The sequence below is a fragment of the Lepus europaeus genome, chromosome 4, assembly GCF_033115175.1.
Source record: "Lepus europaeus isolate LE1 chromosome 4, mLepTim1.pri, whole genome shotgun sequence".
Classification (NCBI taxonomy): Eukaryota; Metazoa; Chordata; class Mammalia; order Lagomorpha; family Leporidae; genus Lepus; species Lepus europaeus.
Window position 1 is genome coordinate 44,759,121 of NC_084830.1, and position 19,091 is coordinate 44,778,211.

The 19,091-nt window shown below is 48.6% G+C and overlaps 1 protein-coding gene across 2 annotated transcripts; it reads right to left on the bottom strand.

The window, feature by feature from the left end:
• Positions 1 to 1,026: 1,026 nt before the first annotated feature.
• On the bottom strand, positions 1,027 to 18,117 carry ERICH5 (glutamate rich 5). 2 transcript variants are annotated; one of them, XM_062189494.1, is made up of 3 exons: positions 17,728 to 18,117; positions 6,225 to 7,130; positions 1,027 to 1,676 (listed from the first exon to the last, which is right to left on the bottom strand). In XM_062189494.1, the coding sequence occupies exons 1-3, from the start codon at positions 17,783 to 17,785 to the stop codon at positions 1,567 to 1,569; spliced, it is 1,074 nt and encodes a 357-aa protein (XP_062045478.1). In that variant the 5' UTR covers positions 17,786 to 18,117; the 3' UTR covers positions 1,027 to 1,566. The 2 variants fall into 2 exon arrangements, with proteins under 2 accessions (XP_062045478.1, XP_062045479.1); XM_062189495.1 differs by lacking the exon at positions 17,728 to 18,117 and adding an exon at positions 13,676 to 13,878 and having other exon boundaries at positions 1,028 to 1,676.
• Between the last annotated feature and the right edge of the window lie 974 nt (positions 18,118 to 19,091).

The following is a 19,091-nucleotide window of genomic DNA, read 5'->3' on the forward strand; positions in this document are numbered from 1 at the left end:
GGCCGGCGCATCGCGCTGATCCGAAGCCAGGAGCCAGGTGCCTCTCCTGGTCTCCCATGCAGGTGCAGGGCCCAAGCACTTGGGCCATCCTCCACTGCCTTCCCGGGCCATAGCAGAGAGCTGGTCTGGAAGAGGGGCAACCGGGATAGAATCCGGCGCCCCGACCGGGACTAGAACCCGGTGTGCCGGCGCCGCAAGGCAGAGGATTAGCCTGTTAAGCCACGGCGCTGGCCTACTACCTAAATAATCATTCTGTGTACCGTTTTAAGTACCTAGACAGAAACAGTGTTATTTTTACCTTTAGATAACTGATATCCAGCAAACTTGAAACTGATCCATCCATCTGACCCACCAAATAGCTAGTAGTCAAAATCAACTATTAGTTTGTCCTCACACTGAACTGCTAGGGGTGTCCTGATAGTTAGAAAGCTCACCTTTGGGCCTGTGACATCCTAGTGAGATGCCGGGGCCCAAACTATAAGAATAGGATATTTGTAATCTCTAACAAGCTATTGTTTCTGTCAAAACAGCACTAATGTAAACCTGCTAGGGTTATGTTATTTGACCATGAGCATCCAACGTTCATTGGCTAAATATGGGAAAAGCATTTTCCCTTGAAAGCAACTCCTAATTGAAGGCCAGTTTATGTTAAGAGTGATGTGGGTGTTTTGACAGCTCAAAGGTTGTTAGTTTCACTGAGAGCTCGTACTCCAAAGTCTGATTGGAAAAGCAGTGGGGTCACAGGTTGACCACACTTTTTCCTCTCAAGGGCCCCCAGCAGGATGGTGCTTCTGAGCAGCATCAGCAGGGAGCTGGACCAGGAGCAGAGCAGCCGGAACTTGAACCCGTGCCCACATGGGATGCCGGCTCTACAGGCCAGGGCTTTAACCCATTGCACCACAGCACCAGCTTTTTTAGTGAGTTAAATGTAAGTGGGAAGATTTTGTATTTATTATTCATTTATTGATTCAAGATACTTAATGAGCACTCAGAATATTCCACTGAAGCAACTAAATGCCTGAATTCAAAGATATATAAAACAGTCCTTGCTTCACAATCCAGCTTCTTCACTTTGCACAGTAGGGATGATGTCCGGTACTCAGGGCGTTCCCATTGCTGTCTACCTCCATGCTTTCAAGTCAGAAACATACCAAAGATCAAGTCACAATAATGAGAGACTCTTTTTCTGTACGCTCTATTCTTTTTTTTTTTTTTTTAAGATTTATTTATTTGAAAGGCAAAGTTAAAGAGAGAGAGATGGAGATACAGAAAGCTTCCATCCACTGGTTCCATTGCCACAGGGTTCTTCTCTACTATATTAGCTCTGACTTACAGCTCTAAATGTGTAACTATGCAAGGTAGCTAAGAGAAAAAACTGTTTATAGCTTGGCAGTTTTATGGAACAATGAAATCAAGCAATAGTCTTTGTAAAAACACAAGCACATTCCTTGTATAAAACACACAGATGGAGAAAGATAAGACTCGTAACCACAAGTTCACTGCCATCCTCCTGTCCTCTCCGTTGTGGTGCACTGTGTCCATTCACCCTCGTAGCAGCACACCTGTCTATGTGGCTGCTGAAAGATCCACAGCTTCTCCTGTTTCTTCATTTGTTTCAGCCCCTCCACTTGCTTTCTTATGCTCCACCTCTGTTTCCATCTGTTCTTCTGTCTCACCTGGAAAAGTAACCAAAGGTGATATTAATAAGAGACAATACTGGACATGCACAATAAATTATCCCACGGTTGGTTTCTGGTGGGGGCAGTTCTTTCTCTTGGTCTAAATTATAGTTTCCTTTGGTGGTGTATAATGGCCTCAGAACCTCTGAGCAGCCATATAACATCATATGTTATATAAAACAAGTCATATAACATCTTTGAGTCTTGGCAAAAGTACCCAAGAAATGGCAGTAGAAAGAACACATTACAGCAAAAAGTGTCACTTGTCTGTTAATCAAAAGGGGGCCCAGGTTCCTTTGTATCTGAATCAAAATCTGTCTTGTTTGGCCATTCTGGTGTTTAAAGAAAACTTCGTTAAACATCTGGAGGTTCCCGACAACGAGAAATCTAGACATTACACATGCAAATGGGTTTCCCTGTGAGGTCAGTCTGGACAACACTGTCCCTCTGCCCATGGCTGGATCCAGGCAGAACGCCCCCCTCCCTTTTTTTTTTTTTTTTAAATTTTATTTATCTGAAAGAGTTACAGAGGTAGAGACAGAGAGAGAGGTCTTCCATCCACTGGTTCACTCCCCAGATGGCCGCAACGGCCAGAGCTACGCCAATCTGAAGCCAGGAGCCAGAAGCTTCTTCCGGGTCTCCAATGTGGGTGCAGGGACCCAAGGACTTGGGCCATCTTCCACTGCTTTCCCAGGCCATAGCAAAGAGCTGGATTGGAAGAGGAGCAGCCGGGACTCGAACCAGTGCCCATATGGGATGCCGGTGCTTCAGGCCAGGGCTTTAACCCACTGCACCACACTGCTGACCCCAGAACGGCCTCTTTTGATAGGGCTGTGCTCTCCTCTTCACCAAGGTCTCCAGGAGCTCCCCAAGGTGTTCTATGTACGCCTCATTTCACTCATTTTCAATATGCCAGGCCCTAAAAACTTTTGACTTTGCCAATCCAGGTATAGAGAACTCTAAGTGCTTTGACTGTTTGCCCCATGAAGTCCCTGGAGCCACCCACACAGATGGAGGTGCTTTGTGGACCTTCTGCCTCCCCCACTAGACTGTGATCCCTCCAGGACAAGGACTATCTAACCCATCCTGCCCCCAGCACCCAGTGTATGGTTAGATACTCAGGAAATATACAGTTGGGGGACCGGCGCTGTGGCACAGTAGGTTAATCCTCTGCCTTTAGTGCCAGCCTCCCATATGGGCGCTGGGTTCCAGTCCTAGCTGCTCCTTTTCTGATCTAGCTCTCTGCCATGACCTGGGAAAGCAGTGGAAGATGGGCCAAGTGTTTGGGCCCCTGCACCCATGTGGGAGATCTAGAAGAAGCTCCTGGCTCCTGGCTTCACCCAGGCCCAGCCCAGTCATTGTGGCCATTTGAGAAGTGACCCAGTGGATGGAAGAATTTTGTCTCTCCTTCTCTCTGTCTGTAACTCTGCTTCTCAAATAAATAAAATCTTTATTAAAAATAATCATACAGGCTGGCACCATGGCTCAGTAGGCTAATCCTCCGCCTTCAGCGCCGGCACACTGGGTTCTAGTCCTGGTCGGAGCACCGGATTCTGTCCCGGTTGCCCCTCTTCCAGGCCAGCTCTCTTCTATGGCCCGGGAAGGCAGTGGAGGATGGCCAAGTCCTTGGGCCCTGCACCCGCATGGGAGACCAGGAGAAGCGCCTGGCTCCTGGCTTCGGATCAGTGCGATGCACCGGCCGCAGCGTGCCGGCCGAAGCGGCCATTGAAGAGTGAACCAATGGCAAAAAGGAAGACCTTTCTCTGTCTCTCTCTCTCACTATCCACTCTGCCTGTCAAAAAAAAAAAAAAAATCATACAGATGAATGCTTCACTTAATAACACTACTGTGAAGCTAAAATTTACCAAAATACAAATCATGCCCCCAAAAGAAAATGTTATTTTCTATTATAGCTCCAATAAGAACAGTATAAATATCATGCATTTTATGCTGTGATTTAAATAAAAGATTTATTTACTTACTTGAAAGGCAGAGTTACAAAGAGAGAAGGAGCGAAAGATCTTCTATCTGCTAGTTTACTCTCCAAATGGCCTCAATGGCCAGGAGCCTCAAACTCCATCTGGGTCTTCCACATGAGTGGCAGGGGCCCGAGTATTTGAACCATCTTCTGCAGCTTTCCCAGGCACATTAGCAGGGAGCTGGATTGGAAATGGAGCAGCCAGGATTTGAAAGGGCTCCATATGAGATGCCAGCATTGCAGGTGGCGTCTTAACCTGCTACACCACAATGCTGCTCCGTTTTATGCTGTTAAAGTACATTGAAAATTTTTTTAAAAATCATATGCTAAAACATAACACATGTTCTGAGTCTTTTCATGAAGATAAAAAGATTATAGGACAACAAGAGCAGACTGACTGTAATTTTCTAAGAAGATTGGCCAAGCCAGTGCCACGGCTCAATAGGCTAATCCTCCACCTGCGGCCCTGGCACCCTGGGTTCTAGTCCTGGTCAGAGCGTCGGATTATGTCCTGGTTGCTCCTCTTCCAGTCCAGCTCTCTGCTAAGGCCCGAGAGTGAAGTGGAGGATGGCCCAAGTGCTTGGGCCCTGCACCCACATGGGAGACCAGGAGAGGCACCTGGCTCCTGGCTTCAGATCAGCGCTGTGCACCGGCTGCAGCACGCCGGCTGCAGCGACCATTGTGGGGGGGAGGGGGTGAACCAACAGAAAAAGGAAGACCTTTCTCTCTGTCTCTCTCTCTCACTGTCCACTCTGCCTGTCAAAAAAAAAAAAAAAAAAAGAAGAAGAAGAAGAAGAAGATTGGCCAAGATGAAAATCGCATTCTAAGACCCATTATTAGTACCTTCTACTGTAGGAAGGTCAAGTCCTCCATTAATCATTTGTTCACCTGGACTTTGGATCCTCACACTATGCCTGGAGCTTGATGAAGAGTGAACTTGCAAAATTCAGAAAATTTAACATGTTACCTTCAATATTTGATGATTTTTTTTTTTTTTTTTTTGGACAGGCAGAGTTAGACAGTGAGAGAGAGAGAGACAGAGAGAAAGGTCTTCCTTCTGTTGATTCACCCCCCAAATGGCCGCCACGGCCAGCTTGCTGCACCGATCCAAAGCCAGGAGCCAGGTGCTTCTTCCTGGTCTCCCACACAGGTGCAGGGCCCAAGGACTTGGGCCATCCTCCATTGCCTTCCTGGGCCACAGCAGAGAGCTGGACTGGAAGAGGAGCAACTGGGACTAGAACCCGGGGTACCGGTGCCGCAGGCGCAGGATTAGCCTAGTGAGCCATGGCGCCGGCCTCAATATTTGATTCTATTTAACTATCAAGTTCTAGGTTAAAAACTTGGATATCGGTCATATTTTAATTTTTTTTTTTTTTTTCTGGAGCCAGACACTGGCACCGCAGGTTAAGCCCAGAAACACCCATATCAGAGTACCTGGGATAAAGTCCTAACTTCATTTCCAAAATACAAGCTTCCTGCTAACGCACCTAGGAGGCAATGGATGATGGTTCAAGTACTTGGGACACTGCCACCCACATGGGAGACCCAGAGGGAGTTTCTGGCTCCGGGTTTCAGCCTGGCCCAGCCTTGGCTGTCATGCATTTGGGGAGTGAAACATCAGGTGGTAATTTCTCTTTCTGTGCCTCTCTCTCCCCTCTCCCTTCTCTTTCTCCCTTTCTGTCACTCTGCCTTTCAAATAAATAAAACTTTTAAAAATATTTATTGGCCGGCGCCGTGGCTCAACAGGCTAATCCTCCGCCTTGCGGCGCCAGCACACCGGGTTCCAGTCCCAGTCAGGGCACCGGATTCTATCCCGGTTGCCCCTCTTCCAGGCCAGCTCTCCCCTGTGGCCCGGGAGTGCAGTGGAGGATGGCCCAAGTGCTTGGGCCCTGCACCCCATGGGAGACCAGGAGAAGCACCTGGCTCCTGCCTTCAGATCAGTGTGGTGCGCCGGCTGCAGCACGAACCAACGGCAAAGGAAGACCTTTCTCTCTGTCTGTCTCTCTCTCACTGTCCACTCTGCCTGTCAAAAATATTTAAAAAAAAATAAAATTAAAAAAATAAATAAATGTTTATTTATTTATTTATTTGAAAGGCAGAGTGACACAGAGGCAAAGACAGAGAGAGACAGAAGTCTTCCATCCACTGGTTCACTCCCCAGATGGCCACAACAGCCAGAGCTGATCCGATTTAATGCAGGAGCCAGGAGCTTTTTCCAGGTCTCCCATGTGGGCCATCCTCTACTGCTTTCCCAGGCCAAAGCAGAGAGCTGGATCGGAAGAGGAGCAGCTGGGACTCGAACCAGTGCCCATATGGGATGCCAGCACTACAGGCAACAATTTTACCCACTATGCCACAGCGCCAGCCCCTAAATAAAACTTAAAAAAAAAAATTTTTCCTGGAAAGCTGGTGTGAGCATTGATGGAATGACTTTTCTGGGTTTGTAAGCCTTTTTTTTTTCTTTGAGGTCAAACGAGCTTCAACCAGAGTTTAGTGACCGTGTGTCAGTTACCGCAGCCCCAGAGCTGGTCCCCTAAGCATCCTGCACCCCAACAGTGTAACTGTACCTTTAGTGTGTCGCTGCTGCCTGTGAGTGGGCACTGTGCAGACCATTTGCTCATTTTCCGCCATTTCTGCCATTCCTGCTGGATGCTCTGTGCCTCCAGCCACTCCTTCAGGCTGCGCCTGTTCCAGGTTTCCTGGGCCTGCAGGAGTTGTACGGAGTGAACCACTCCTTACAGGTGTCTCCATAAGCTGACTCAGGTCCACGACTTTCGGCGTCGCCGTCTCTCTGGGAACCATTTCTGGAAGCTGGGATGGCTCACTTTTGCCCAGTGTCACCTGAAGCTGCAGCTCGTCAGCTGTTTCCATCAGCTGCCTTCTCGCCACCTGTTCTGGAGCTTCATTCTCTTTGGGAGCGGCTTTTAGGAGCTGGGACCGTTCCTCCTTCCCCGTTGCCTCTTGAGGCTGCAGCTCTGCACCTGTGTGCAGAGGCGTGCTGTGGCCGGCCATTCCTGGAGGGTCCCTCTCACCTGCAGCATGCGGGCTCTCAGCGCCTTCCAGTGCCCCAGGGGAGCCCCTCTCTCCTGCTGTCCTCAAAGCCTGACCCTTGGGTTCAGGTCCCAGGGGTTCAGTCTCACCATGACCTTTCAAAGACTGAGCCTCCGCCGTTCCTTCCACGTCTGTCTGCTTCCCCTCTGCTCTCTCCAGAGGCCGAGTCATCTCCGTGGATCCTGACTGGCGCATAGCATCTTCCCCACGGGCTCCCTCCAGTGCCTCCAGGGGCTGCTCATGAAGAGGTTTCATGCCATTTGCTGTGGGCGCCGCTGAGGCCTTGAGCTCCTGGGGCAGGGGAGGGCTGTCCCTTTGAACACTGCCATGAAGATTGGCTTCTCTTCCCGGTGTCCTTGGTTTGGGGTGGGCAAAGCAGGCCTTGCTGCCTTCTGTATTTGGAAAACACTCCTTGGAAGTTGCTTTTTGGCCATTTATTTGGGGGGAGAAAAAAAAAAGCAAAGAGAAAACACACATTATTACTCAGCTTTGCTCTTGAGAAAGTGAATGGGTATCAAGAAGCGGATTTGAGAGTTTAGGACATACCGTGACCCTGTGGCTCTCCAAGTCAAACCCCTCCCCGCGCTTCCTCTCAGGCCCCTCATCCTAAACTCTGAGCTCTGCCAAAGCCAGCGTTTTCTCTGTTTGCTCCCGTGCCGCTGTCTCGTGGCTCCTGCCTCATATTCTAACCTCGGACATTGCACTTTGCTTCTTGTACGCTTTGCCCTGCCTCAGCCTTTCTCCTCTTCATGCTCACTGGAAGAGCCACTGGGCGGGGTTGCTGGGCTGCTAGAAAGCGCTCCCTTTCCTTCCAGGGCAGCCTGGCCCCCAGTGAGCAGACAAGGCCCTGCTGGGTACTGGCTGGGACAGATGGCTCGGCCTGAGTTTCATGTCACTTGAAGGACATGGCAGGTTGAGGGGGGTGGAGACAGATCAAGAGACAGTTAGGAAATGTGTTTTTTAACCCTGGTTCTGTCCTGCATCTCGTGTGACCTTGGTAACTTAGTACCCAATGAGCTCATATAGAAAATGGTGGTGACTTTCCCTCTCCCACCCATCTCAGAACTGCATGAAGCATTCTGTCTCTTCAAACAGTGAATGCAAAGATGCCCTGAATATTTGAAGATAAGCAACTTGGCTTATCTTTGTTTATGCTCTTCGACCCAGTAATCCCACTTCCAGAAATGTATCTGAAAAGCATATACCTTAGGAAAATACTTTGAATGAAAAAAAAAAAAAGTATCACAGGGCCGGCACGGTGGCGCAGTGGGTTAAAGCCCTGGCCTTCTGAAGCGCCAGCATCCCATATGGGCACCGGTTCGAGTCCTGGCTACTCCACTTCCAAACCAGCTCTCTGCTATGGCCTGGGAAGTCAGTAGAAGATGGCCCAAGTCCTGGGACCCTGCACCCACGTGGGAGACCTGGAAGTGGCTCCTGGCTACGGATTGGCACAGCTCCAGCCATTACGGCCATCTGGGGAGTGAACCAGCAGATGGAAGACCTCTCTCTCTGTCTCTACCTCTCTCTGTAACTCCTTCAAATAAAAAAAAAGTATCACAGAATTCTTTATAATAGCAAAAGCTGGAAAACAACTAAAAGTCTCCCACATTGAGATGAAGTTGGCATTACTCATATGTAGTTGGCATCATTCACCTGTAGTTGGCATCAAGTTGGCACATTATATGAAGCTGGCAAGAAGTTGACATGAAGTTAGTGTGTAGGTGGCATGTAGTTGGCATCATTCACACATAGTTGGTATGATGGCATTTTCACATGAATTTTATACAGTTGGCATGACATTGTCATGTAGTTGGTCTATAGGTGTCACAAAGCTGGCATGAAGTTGGCATTGTTCATATGTACTTGCATGAAGTTTGCATTGCTCACATGTAGTTGGTGTGAAGTTGGCATTAAGTTTGTATCACTGACATGAGGTTGGTATTGTTTCTGTGTAGTTGGCATGAGGTTGGCATTGTCCACATGTAGTTGGCATTAGATTGGCAGGAAGTTGGCATCATTCACATGCAGTTAGCACTGTTCAACTACATGCTGACTACATGTGATCAATGCCACCTATATGTGAACACGCCGTGGTCAGCACCAGGGGAAGCATATTGATTCAGCAATGATCCAAGGGCCCGAGCTGATGTAAGTGAGCTCCACGTTGGGCAGGAAGATTTTGCTCAAGCTTTCTTCATTTCTCAGAATTGCCTGGGGTTGCTGAGCTCTGCCTCGGCTAAGTCAGAACAAAAGCAGCTTTCTGACTTCCTATCTGAAATTAAGGTTAATACTTTACCATGCATTCTACACGAGGTGAGTAAGGGCTACACCACCGTGAAGACAGGCGTTCTCCTGGCTCGGCCACTGTGCCTGAGGTGGGCTTGGTCAGGGTGCTGTGCCTGTGGCCAAAAGCAGGTGTCTATGCATGCGGATGGAGTCGGCAGTTAGCAGCTTGGAGGCTGGGATGGACCAGTTAAACTTTGCGACAGAGAAGTGACATTCACTTCAGATATGTGGGCCTCCAATCTGGGCAGGCAGCACTCCCTGCAAACCACTGCTACCAGAAGGACCAGTGGGCAGACCAAACAGAAGCGTGATCCCAGGCCTGGCAGCTGCTGCTTCTTTCTCAGCTTAGGGACCCAAATGCACTTGAGATGGCTTTGGTCCCATGGTTAGGACAAAGAACAGATCACATCAATGAAATGTGGGATTTTCTTCTCCAGAATGGAAAGCCACTTGTAACATAGCAGTTTTCCTCTCACAGTCCTGCGCACCTGTGAGGCCAGCACTAAGACTTCTGGCACAAACATTTGGAAATAGAATGAGTTTCTTCATAGATCAGGGCATAAGAAAAAGCTTCAGTCTAAGAGGAAGCGAGTTTGACCAAGAATCGGCCTACAGACAAATGAGAAAGGTCACTTTCATTATCAGTGAAAACAAGGGAGATGAAAGCAGAGAGAATGGATTGAGGAGGGTACTGCAGCAGGAGTGGCTGTCAGCAGGTGGGGTCTCTCTCTGAGACAAACTATCACAGTGAATTTACAGTAAAAGAAACTATTACAAGGCCGGCGCCGTGGCTTAACAGGCTAATCCTCCGCCTGCGGCGCCGGCACACCGGGTTCTAGTCCCAGTCAGGGCGCCGGATTCTGTCCCGGTTGCCCCTCTTCCAGGCCAGCTCTCTGCTATGGCCCGGGAAGGCAGTGGAGGATGGCCCAAGTGCTTGGGCCCTGTACCCGCATGGGAGACCAGGAGAAGCACCTGGCTCCTGGCTTCGGATCAGTGAGATGCGCCAGCCGCAGCGGCCATTGGAGGGTGAACCAACGGCAAAAGGAAGACCTTTCTCTCTGTCTCTCTCTCTCACTATCCACTCTGCCTGTCAAAAAAAAAAAAAAAAAAAAAAAACAGTGGATGGAAGACCTCTCTCTCTCTCTCTCTCTCTCTCTCTGTAGCTCTGCCTTTCAAATAAATAAAAGTAATCTTTTAAAAAAAGTTATCAGGGGCCGGCACCATGGCTCAATAGGCTAATCCTCTGCCTGTGGCCCCGGTACCCCGGGTTCTAGTCCCGGTCAGGGCGCCGGATTCTGTCCCAGTTGCTCCTCTTCCAGTCCAGCTTTCTGCTGTGGCCAGGAGTGCAGTAGAGGATGGCCCAAGTGCTTGGGCCCTGCACATGCATGGGAGACCAGGAGAAGTACCTGGCTCCTGGCTTCGGATCAGGGTGGTGCACTGGCCGCAGCGCACCGGCCACAGTGGCCATTGCGGGGTGAACCAACGGAAAAAGGAAGACCTTTCTCTCTGTCTCTCACTGTCCATTCTGCCTGTTAAAAAAAAAAAAAAAGTTATCGGGGCCTTCACTGTGGTGTAGCAGGTTAAGCCACACCCTGCAGCACTGGCGTCCCATGTGGGCACTGGTTTGAGTCCCAGCTGCTCCACCTCTGATCCAGCTCCCTGCTAATGACCAATGGGAAAGCAGCAAAGATGAACCAAGTACTTGGGCCCTTCCCTACATGGGAGACCCAGATGGAGCTCTTGGCTCCTGGCTTCTGCCTGGCCCAGCCCCAGCTGTTGCAACCATTTGCAGTGAACCAGCAGATGGAAGACCTCTCTCCCTGTAACCCTGCCTTTGAAATAAATAAATAAACCTTTAAAAAATGTCCTCAGGCTATGTGTGTGGTGTCTATGAACCATAAATGAATATCAGACTTAGACTTGAGTCTCATCCTCTAGATAACTCATGATGCACCTGCAAATATATCATAACCTGAAAAAAAAATCCAAAATCTGAACCCAAACATTTCCGATAAAGGATGCTGCATTTGCCGTGAAAATCACAGAGGAGGCACAGCCCAGTGCATCCTGATCCAGTTAATGTCGTGGCACAGGTGTAACACGATTTCTGTGCAGTATCCCAGATGGAGCAAACTGCTGCTGGAGACACACTGCCCGGCTGCCCTAAACCTGGGAGACACATCACGGTGCCTGGCAACCCATTCTCACAGGCAGCCCTTACAACATCCGGGATACTCAGACACATGCCCAGCTGGTATGAGGTATGAGGTATGAGCTAAATTCCCACAGCATTTTTGCTGTTAAACACAATGAGAGAGGCTGGCACCGTGGCTCACTTGGCTAATCTTCTGCCTGTAGCGCCAGCACCCCAGGTTCTAGTCCCGGTTGGGGCGCCGGTTCTGTCCAGGTTGCTCCTCTTCCAGGCCAGCTCTCTGCAGTGGCCCAGGAGTGCAGTGGAGGATGGCCCAAGTGCTTGGGCCCTGTACCTGCATGGGAGACCAGGAAGAAGCACCTGGCTCCTGGCTTCAGATCGGTGCAGCATGCCAGCCGTGGCGGCCACTGGGGGATGAACCAACGGAAGGAAGACCTTTCTCTCTATCTCTCTATCTCTCTCACTGTCTAACTCTGCCTGTCCCAAAAAAAAAAAAAAAAGAGAGAGAGAGAGCATTTTTGTTTGTTTTAATCCTTAAAGGGCAAGCTCAAGCATTCTTGAATATACAGAAAAGGATGACCTAGAGGCCGAGGGCCCTTGCCAAGGAGGGGATCGAGGAAACGAACAGCAGCTCCAGCCTGGCCCGGGTGACGGAGCTTCTGAGGGCGTGACGATGCTTTCCTCTCTCACTCGGAGAGCTACATTCCAGTCCTGCGCTTTACAGCCATCGTGATCTAGTGCTCCCTAACCTTTCTCCAGGACTCAAAGCCTGGCCAAGCCTGACACTTTTTATCAGCCTCGGTGAGACTCTGAGTAAACCCCTGACAAGCATTCAGAGTTTTGTCAGCACTTGACCCTGTAAAACATTAACACAGGAGCGACACCGCAGGCAGAGCTGGGACAGGTGGCAGCCGCACGAAGCCAGACTCAGAGCACACGAGTAAGCTTTGCTTCCCTGCCTTACCTTCCCCTGCAGCACCCCGGGGGCCTTCTCCACAAGCCAGCGTGCCCTCCCCAAGCCCATCTCGGCCAGTGGCAGCCTGTAGTTTCTGCTGTTCCTCAGGTGGCCATTCCTCCCATAGCTCCCTGAGTCCCGTTTCTGTGGACCCACCCAGTCACCCCCCCCCCCAACAGTAGTTGGTGGGATTTCTCCTCGGTGTAAGGCCACACCTGGCAGCAGCAGCACTAGACCCCCAGATGTAAGAAGAGCAGGGCCTTCGGCTCGAACCTCACCTCTGTTCCTTTCTAGCTCTGAGATCCTTACCCTCGCTAAGCTCCCATTTCCTAGCTGTATTTTGTGCCTCCAGTTTTTGCTTTTCAAAGCTGCTGTGGGAATTAAATGAGATCATGAATGAAAGTTCCTGGAACCAAGTAGAAGTTCCCTTGCTTGTCTCCCGACTTCTGCCGCATACACACGTTTTGATGTGGCTGCATCTCATCTCTTAAAGTCTAGAAAAATATTTATTTTATCTGATGAAAGCGCCAACTGGTGCAGTTCTTAGGGAAAGCATTTGGGCAGTTATCTATCCAAATTATAAAGGCATATACCCTTTGACCTAGCCATGCCACTTCTGGGAAGCTGTCCTGCACGTTCAAAATGATGTCTGCATAAAGGAATTCGTGTCAACTTTGTTCCCAACAGGAAAAGACTAGAGGGGAAATCCAATGTTCCTCAGTGGGGGACTGTTTAAATAAATCTTACACGAGATTATTAAGCAGGTGTAAAAAAAATGAGAAATTTCCTTTATATCGATACAGAAAACCCTCCATATTGTCAAGTAAAAAGACAAGGTGAAGAGCAACAGGTTTCAAATAAATAAATTTTAAAATCTTTTTTAATCCAGTGAGCAAAAGAAAAAAAAACTTACAGTTTCTGCAGAAAAGAAAAGCTCATAAAGTCAGTTTAAATGTTCGTGGTGCCTATTTTTCAATTACAAAGAAAAAAAAATGTTTGTCTAGTGAGGATTGAAAATATCTGTTGAAGCCTGAAGGTATGCCTGCGGTACAAAGAACAACTGACAGACCCATCAGCTGTCCACGGTTTCATCTTACTGCCTAGGCAGCTAGTGAAAGTTCAGGCCAGAACAAAAGAGGGATTACAGTGTCGGTGGAAATGCACACGCATGAACCTCCCAATGCGTCTGTCCACAATCACCATTTCTTTGCCCACTTCGGTGCCCTAGCTGAAAAACCTCAGCAAGGAGAATTCTACCAGGAACGGATGCTGACTGTATTAGGGAAGAACGGAGCAGTGACCATGCCGGTCAGTAGGAGGCCAGCTGTGCTGGGAGGAGGGTCCTAACACAAAGGCCCCAAGGCTGTGACATCAATAAAATCTTTGTGATCTCATTCCATCAGATCTTCCTGGAAGTGAAAAGAACAGAAATTGCCCTAGGATCTGGAACTTGCTTTCACAAGCACTAGAAACTCCAAATTCAATTTCACAAACTGCCCTTTGGGTGCTGTTTCGCATTTGAGTTCGCTGGATACTGATTGACCACCAGAGGCGGGCCTCCACCTCACACACACCTGGCCACTGCGCTGGAGGTGCAGAAAGAAGTGGGAGGGGATGCGGCATTGGGTCACAGCAACATTCGGTGTCAGAATGGATTATTCCTCCGTAAGCCAGCAGCTCCCTCTCTGTAACCGCTGCGTGATTTAAATTTGAACCCAAAACATAAGTAACTTCTTAGGTTAGTGACATGGGATTTTAGAACTGTACCAGATCTAAGAGATATCAAGTCCAGCCTGTTATTTTATGATTCTTTTTGCTTGTAGGCCAATACTATATCACATATAACGGTTCTTAGCTAGAAATTGTCTTGCAGAAAATTCCATAAGGTAGATTTACCAACATAAATCTAGTCTACATAATACTTCATGCATTTTAGCTTCAACTGTGGGGTTTTAAGGTTGCCATTGTGAGTTTAAAAGAATCTCTTATAGGTGGGCGTTGTGGCACAGTGGGTTGGTAAAGATGATGCTATGGACACCCACATTCTGTATCGGTCTGCTTGGGATCAAATCCTCCACTTCCAATCCAGCTTCCCTGGAGCCCCTGGGAGGCAGCAGATGTCGGCTTAAGAACTTGAGTCCCTGTCACCTATAGGGGAGTCCTGGATGGAGTTCCTAGCCCCTAGCTTTGGTGTGATCTAGTCCCAGTTATCATGGGCCTTTGGGGGAGTGAACCAGCAAATGAAAAATCTCTCACTCCCTTTCTCTCTCTGTCAGTCTTTCAAATAAATAAATCACTTTTAGGAATAAAAAAATAAAAGAATTTCTTATGGATGTTATCTATATTTTCACAGGAAGGCACTGGAAATTTCTCTACAACTATATCTGTTTGAAACAACTTTAAAGTTAAATGTCTTCCAAATATTTCTAGTTTAAATTTGGCAGTAAATACAAACTCCATGTTGTACTGACTTTTATTTATATATTACAATAAATTTCTTCTTATGTTTATATTATATACCTTAAACCATATATATGAATCCTTGTTAGTTATGTGGTCTCTCACTTTGAAAACAACAAACGATATTATTCCAATATCTAAGATATATTCTGTTTTATACAAATACTATACATAATATATAATACAAATATATATTTATATCTAAAACAAAAAATAATATAATATACTAGTTCCTAATAAGCTATGCAGTGTAATAAATATTACATATAACATAACTATATAAATATACTATATTAATAGGAAATGAAAGTATAGAATAGTAATAATATGCATATTTTATTTAGGGAGTATAATAAATACTCTCTTATTATATTTCTTTTGTTGTTTACATAGTGGGTTACCATGCAAATTCAGAACAATTAAAAAAAAACACAAAAATTTCAACCTAGTTAGCACAAGCTAGTTTAATCATGCAAGTTCAAAGCACATGGAGCTGGTGCAGTGGTGCAGTAGGTTAATTCTCCAATCCAGCTCTCTGCTATGGCCTGGGAAAGCAGTGGAAGACAGCTCAAGTTCTTGGGCCCCTGCACCCATGTGGGAGACCCAGAAGAAGCTCCTGGCTCCTGGCTTCAAATCGGCGCCGCTCCATTTGGGGAGTGAACCAACAGACAGAAGACCTTTCTCTCTGTCTCTCCCTCTCATTGTCTGTAACTCTGTCTCTCAAATAAATAAATAAAATCTTTAAAAAAGAAAAAAAAAAGTTCAAAGCACAGTTTTGACTCTTAGGAGCCCTGTGACCTTGGGTAAGTTACTTCTGTGTTGCATCAGGATAACCCTAATACTTCGCCAGAGCATTGTTATAAGGATTAAATGAAGGAACTCATTCCACAAACAGTTGCTGAGAACCTACTCTGTGCAAACATCATTAGGCACAGGACAGTCCACAAACTGTGACCGTTCTTATCTGAGAGCACACACACAGGCTTGGGGCTGTACACAAGTGAATTATTTATTGGGCCTCCAAGATCCTGGAGTTGAAATGTTGATGAATATCCAATGACGACAGCATATTGTCTATCGAGGATTAGAAGCTAAATACACCTGTTGACTGATTTAGTACGTGTGTTGAGCAATACTGATGCAGTGTATAAATTAATTTTCAGCACACTAAAACTGGTAGTCAGGTGTTTTCACATTTCTCCCAGGACAACACTCATGAAAACTTCGAAGATCAATGAAAGCAAGAATAAAAACAGTGTATAATGCATGTACATAGCTATCAATACTGGTGACAGAATACTTTTTAAAACAAGGTTATTTGTTATTTTCTAAGAGCACTATGAATCCCATTCTGCCATTTGAATACGTTTGTCCCTCTCCAAGAGTATCATTCTCTGAAATATCTATTTTTATCAATTTAAAAATCTATAATGGAGGCAGGTGCTGTGGGGCAGCAGGTAAGCCACAGCCTGTGACACTGGCATTCCGGCATTCCATACGAGCGCTGGTTCGAGTCTGATCCAGCTCCCTGCTAATGCTAGTGGGAAGGCAGTGGAAGATGGTCCAAGGGCTTGGGCCCCTGCTACCCATGTGGGAGGCCCGGATGGAGTCCCAGGCTACTCCCGGGACCTCTGGGGCATGGCAAGGAGTAAGAGAAGCCCAAGCAGGATGATGCATCTTCCCAAAGCAACTGTTTTCCCTTGGGTTTTCATATTGAAACTAGTAAGGATTTGTTCGGGAGCAGAATGCAAAAATGCACCTGGCTCCATAAAACATGAAACAACAAAGAAACCAGACCTCACACTGGCCTCTTGAGAGCCCAGAGTGGCTTGGAGGCTCTGCTTCCTTGGGAGAGCGGTGAGTGAGCTTCCCCAGCGGGTTCTTCCATCTCTCTACACCCTGGTCATTAGCAAGGGGTTTGGAATCCCTTTTAGATAGAATTTTACTTTTCTTTTCCTTTTTTTTTTTTTTTTTTTTGTCTACTTCCTATCTTTTTCTTGCTTTCTGTTATCTACTGAAGCTAGACATAACTGATCAGATACCACAGACATATGAGCCACACAGTGTATTTCTGACCGGGACTCTGTAGCTGAACTTCACATCAGCATTCATAACAATGCTGTGCGCTCTCCCCCAAAACCGGATGGCAAGACTGTTCTAGGACTGCAGTAACAGGTGCTGAGAGAAGTCCTGGGGAGAGGAATTGCTTGCAGTCTAAGTCCCTCCTAAAGCTAGCTTTGAAGAAGACTGTAAACTATTTCTAGGGGACTCGCTTCACTTTCAGAACTGTGGCTGGTGAAGTGGGTGGGGCTGCCGCCTGCAGTGCTGGCATCCCATATGGGTGCCAGTTCAAGTCCCGGCTGCTCCACTTCTGCTGAGAAGGCAGTGGAAGATGGTCCAAGTGCTTGGATCCCCTGTGCCCACGTGGGAGACCTGGAAGAAGCTCTAGGTTCCTGGCTTCAGATCGGTCCAGTTCCAGCTGTTGTAGCCAAATAGGGAGTGAACCAGCAGATGGAAGACTCACTCTTCCTCCCTCCCTCTCTCTTCCTCTCTCTGTGTTTCTCTAGAACTCTGCCTTTCAAATAAATAAATGTCTTTAAAAAAAAAAAAAAACTGGATCCAAAATGTTAGCCATTCAGAAGCCAAGACGTGAGTGGTGCAGCCCAGTCCCTGGGCGGTTGGTTCACCTGCCCTCATTCTCTCCACGGCACTTAGCGCTGTCAGCAGCTGCGCTACCCTGCTATCATATAGCGGACGCTCAGAACAGCCCTGCTTACATTCTTTATGAACGTCAGCAGGTTCATCCGACCCCTTCAAAGCGCAGGAGCCCGTGTGAAGGACCGAGTGCCCGCCTCTGTTGTCACCCTCTGCTAACTCCGAGGCCGAAGTGCTGGCGCGAGCGCGAAGGGACAATTCTCATCTCTGTAGGGCACAGTCCGGGCCTGACTGCGTTAGGGAATTGACAGCCGAACCCCGCGATCGCAGGAGCGGGCCAAAGGAGTGGACTCCTGTCCCAGCCCGGGCGCACCCCCACTGCCGCGCCAAGTTTCAGGACGGAGCCCGCAGCCTAGCCGAGCGAGGTGGCCCAGATCGCACCTTTTGGACCTCCCGGGGAGCGAGCCCACCGGAGACCCGGGCGGGGGTGGGGCCGGGGCCCCTTGCTCACCGCTGCGGAACCTGCTGCTGTCGCCGGCCTTGTTGAGGGCACTGCTGGCACAGCCCATCGCGGGGAGCGGAGCCCGCTGGCTGCTCCCGGCCCGAGTCCTGCTGCCCTGCGAATGCGGACCCGGTGCCGCAGAAGTTTCCCCAACTCTGCGGCCCGGCTCTTGCGCGCGCGGGCAGCGGGCGTCTCGGGAAGCGAGCGGGAGCCGGGGTGCACCTGCCGCGGCGAGACAGCTGGCGCAGGCGGGAGGAGCCTTGGGCACAGCGGCGGCGGAGGAGGCAGTGGCAGGTCGAGGTAGCAGGAGAATGGAGGTGACGGTGCTGGGAGGAAGGAAAATTCACCTCCAGGGAAATGCAGGGCCAGGGGACATGGGCGGGGCCGGGGCGAAGCGCGGCTGAATAGAGCCCGGTGGAGGAGGGCCGCGGCCAGCGGCTGCTGATGGGCGGACTCGAGGTGCGGGACGGCTGTGCGGCCGCCGCGGGGAGACGCAGCCTTGGCTAAACGCAATTTGCCCGAGGTGTCGCTTTTCCCACGCTGGAGTACACATTGAGTTCGCTGTCGCGCCTCTCAGCTGTTGGCTTTCGTCTAAAATCGTTTCCCCCCAATCTTGCTTTGTCTTTCCCGACCTTGGCCATTTATATTGTAGACCCTTCCTCGATTCGGGTTTGACGTTTCCTCCTGATTTCTCTCCGGCTGTGCAGTCTGGGCTGGGACGCACAGAATACTGGAATATTGCCCGTCACTGCTAACGTGAACGTGGATCAGTTAGGGTAGTCCTTGTCGGAATCTTGCATTCTAGTCACCGTGCTGCTCTTTGTAAATGGGGAGAGACTATGAGACTGAGGACCTTTTAGGGGTCAAAACTCCACTTCCACTAAGTTGCATCCTGGGAGACAGCGCTGCTGGTTCAAGGAGCCGGGTCCCTGCCACTCACATGGGAGGCCTGGATTGAGTTCCTAGCTCCTGGTTGAGCCTAGCCCAACACTGGTTGTTGTAGGTACTTGGAGACTGAACTAGCAAATGGGAAAAACTCTCTCTCTGCCTCTCAAATAAATAAGTAAAATAAATAATCTGTTCTTCAAACTGTTATCTGCTACTTTTGGCATGGGCTGGCATTCTTGGATCAATCATTATGGTGACGATGATCAAATGGTCATTTCCGAATTACATTATGTCTCCTATACTGATTAGCTGGCATCCTACTGTAGGGAAGCACTTTCCCTCCTCCATTGATTGGCCATCATTTATATCAGTAAACACTGTGAATTCTTACAGTGGTCACTGGGTTATGTGGCCATCTGCTTCAGTGGTCTGGAGCTGCAATACCAAGGCACCACAGCCTTGGTGACTGTTCTTTTTATTTAAAG

Excerpts from the sequence above, each read along its gene's own strand:
- ERICH5 (XM_062189494.1), bottom strand. The coding sequence starts at position 17,785 with ATGGGCTGTGCCAGCAGTGCCCTCAACAAGGCCGGCGACAGCAGCAGG. Across the intron at positions 7,131-17,727 it reads CAGCAGCAGGTTCCGCAGCG|CAACTTCCAAGGAGTGTTTT; the intron begins GTGAGCAAGGGG and ends ATGGCCAAAAAG. Across the intron at positions 1,677-6,224 it reads GCAGCAGCGACACACTAAAG|GTGAGACAGAAGAACAGATG; the intron begins GTACAGTTACAC and ends TTACTTTTCCAG.